General features: G+C 50.1%; 1 protein-coding gene across 1 annotated transcript in view; it reads left to right on the top strand.

The window, feature by feature from the left end:
- LOC112267393 (neurobeachin-like) overlaps positions 1 to 2,500 on the top strand; it is a 338,648-nt gene that overhangs the window by 105,458 nt on the left and 230,690 nt on the right. The window contains 1 exon segment of the mRNA XM_042297331.1: positions 1 to 92. This exon segment is cut by the window's left edge and continues 62 nt beyond it. Coding sequence (XP_042153265.1) covers positions 1 to 92 — 92 coding nt within the window.

Genomic DNA, 2,500 nt, shown 5'->3' with positions numbered 1-2,500 from the left:
ACACCATCCACCTCCTCTCTCAGATGGTAGACAACATCATCATCGCCTGTGGAGGGATCCTTCCTCTACTCTCCGCTGCCACCTCTCCTTCTGTAAGCCATTCAGTCAGCCTCTCTGCCACCTCTCCTTCTGTAAGTCATTCAGTCAGCCTCTCTGCCCTCTCTCCTTCTGTAAGTCATTCAGTCAGCCTCTCTGCCACCTCTCCTTCTGTAAGCCATTCAGTCAGCCTCTCTGCCCTCTCTCCTTCTGTAAGTCATTCAGTCAGCCTCTCTGCCCTCTCTCCTTCTGTAAGTCATTCAGTCAGCCTCTCTGCCACCTCTCCTTCTGTAAGTCATTCAGTCAGCCTCTCTGCTACCTCTCCTTCTGTAAGTCATTCAGTCAGCCTCTCTGCCACCTCTCCTTCTGTAAGTCATTCAGTCAGCCTCTCTGCCACCTCTCCTTCTGTAAGTCATTCAGTCAGCCTCTCTGCTACCTCTCCTTCTGTAAGTCATTCAGTCAGCCTCTCTGCCACCTCTCCTTCTGTAAGTCATTCAGTCAGCCTCTCTGCCACCTCTCCTTCTGTAAGTCATTCAGTCAGCTTCTCTGCTACCTCTCCTTCTGTAAGTCATTCAGTCAGCCTCTCTGCCACCTCTCCTTCTGTAAGTCATTCAGTCAGCCTCTCTGCCACCTCTCCTTCTGTAAGTCATTCAGTCAGCCTCTCTGCCACCTCTCCTTCTGTAAGTCATTCAGTCAGCCTCTCTGCTACCTCTCCTTCTGTAAGTCATTCAGTCAGCTTCTCTACCACCTCTCCTTCTGTAAGTCATTCAGTCAGCCTCTCTGCTACCTCTCCTTCTGTAAGTCATTCAGTCAGCCTCTCTGCCACCTCTCCTTCTGTAAGTCATTCAGTCAGCCTCTCTGCTACCTCTCCTTCTGTAAGTCATTCAGTCAGCCTCTCTGCTACCTCTCCTTCTGTAAGTCATTCAGTCAGCCTCTCTGCCACTCTCTCCTTCTGTAAGTCATTCAGTCAGCCTCTCTGCCCTCTCTCCTTCTGTAAGTCATTCAGTCAGCTTCTCTGCCACCTCTCCTTCTGTAAGTCATTCAGTCAGCCTCTCTGCTACCTCTCCTTCTGTAAGTCATTCAGTCAGCCTCTCTGCCACCTCTCCTTCTGTAAGTCATTCAGTCAGCTTCTCTACCACCTCTCCTTCTGTAAGTCATTCAGTCAGCCTCTCTGCTACCTCTCCTTCTGTAAGTCATTCAGTCAGCCTCTCTGCCACCTCTCCTTCTGTAAGTCATTCAGTCAGCCTCTCTGCCACCTCTCCTTCTGTAAGTCATTCAGTCAGCCTCTCTGCTACCTCTCCTTCTGTAAGTCATTCAGTCAGCCTCTCTGCCACCTCTCCTTCTGTAAGTCATTCAGTCAGCCTCTCTGCCACCTCTCCTTCTGTAAGTCATTCAGTCAGCCTCTCTGCCACCTCTCCTTCTGTAAGTCATTCAGTCAGCCTCTCTGCTACCTCTCCTTCTGTAAGTCATTCAGTCAGCTTCTCTACCACCTCTCCTTCTGTAAGTCATTCAGTCAGCCTCTCTGCTACCTCTCCTTCTGTAAGTCATTCAGTCAGCCTCTCTGCCACCTCTCCTTCTGTAAGTCATTCAGTCAGCCTCTCTGCTACCTCTCCTTCTGTAAGTCATTCAGTCAGCCTCTCTGCCACCTCTCCTTCTGTAAGTCATTCAGTCAGCCTCTCTGCCCTCTCTCCTTCTGTAAGTCATTCAGTCAACCTCTCTGCCACCTCTCCTTCTGTAAGTCATTCAGTCAGCCTCTCTGCCACCTCTCCTTCTGTAAGTCATTCAGTCAGCTTCTCTACCACCTCTCCTTCTGTAAGTCATTCAGTCAGCCTCTCTGCCACCTCTCCTTCTGTAAGTCATTCAGTCAGCCTCTCTGCTACCTCTCCTTCTGTAAGTCATTCAGTCAGCTTCTCTACCACCTCTCCTTCTGTAAGTCATTCAGTCAGCCTCTCTGCCACCTCTCCTTCTGTAAGTCATTCAGTCAGCTTCTCTGCCACCTCTCCTTCTGTAAGTCATTCAGTCAGCCTCTCTGCTACCTCTCCTTCTGTAAGTCATTCAGTCAGCCTCTCTGCCACCTCTCCTTCTGTAAGTCATTCAGTCAGCCTCTCTGCCACCTCTCCTTCTGTAAGTCATTCAGTCAGCCTCTCTGCCACCTCTCCTTCTGTAAGTCATTCAGTCAGCCTCTCTGCCACCTCTCCTTCTGTAAGTCATTCAGTCAGCCTCTCTGCCACCTCTCCTTCTGTAAGTCATTCAGTCAGCCTCTCTGCCCTCTCTCCTTCTGTAAGTCATTCAGTCAGCTTCTCTGCTACCTCTCCTTCTGTAAGTCATTCAGTCAGCCTCTCTGCCACCTCTCCTTCTGTAAGTCATTCAGTCAGCTTCTCTGCTACCTCTCCTTCTGTAAGTCATTCAGTCAGCTTCTCTGCCACCTCTCCTTCTGTAAGTCATTCAGTCAGCCTCTCTGCCA

This window comes from Oncorhynchus tshawytscha, linkage group LG14, assembly GCF_018296145.1.
Source record: "Oncorhynchus tshawytscha isolate Ot180627B linkage group LG14, Otsh_v2.0, whole genome shotgun sequence".
Lineage (NCBI taxonomy): Eukaryota > Metazoa > Chordata > Actinopteri > Salmoniformes > Salmonidae > Oncorhynchus > Oncorhynchus tshawytscha.
Note: the sequence above shows the minus strand (reverse complement) of the source record. Positions and strands in the feature narration are given on the sequence as shown.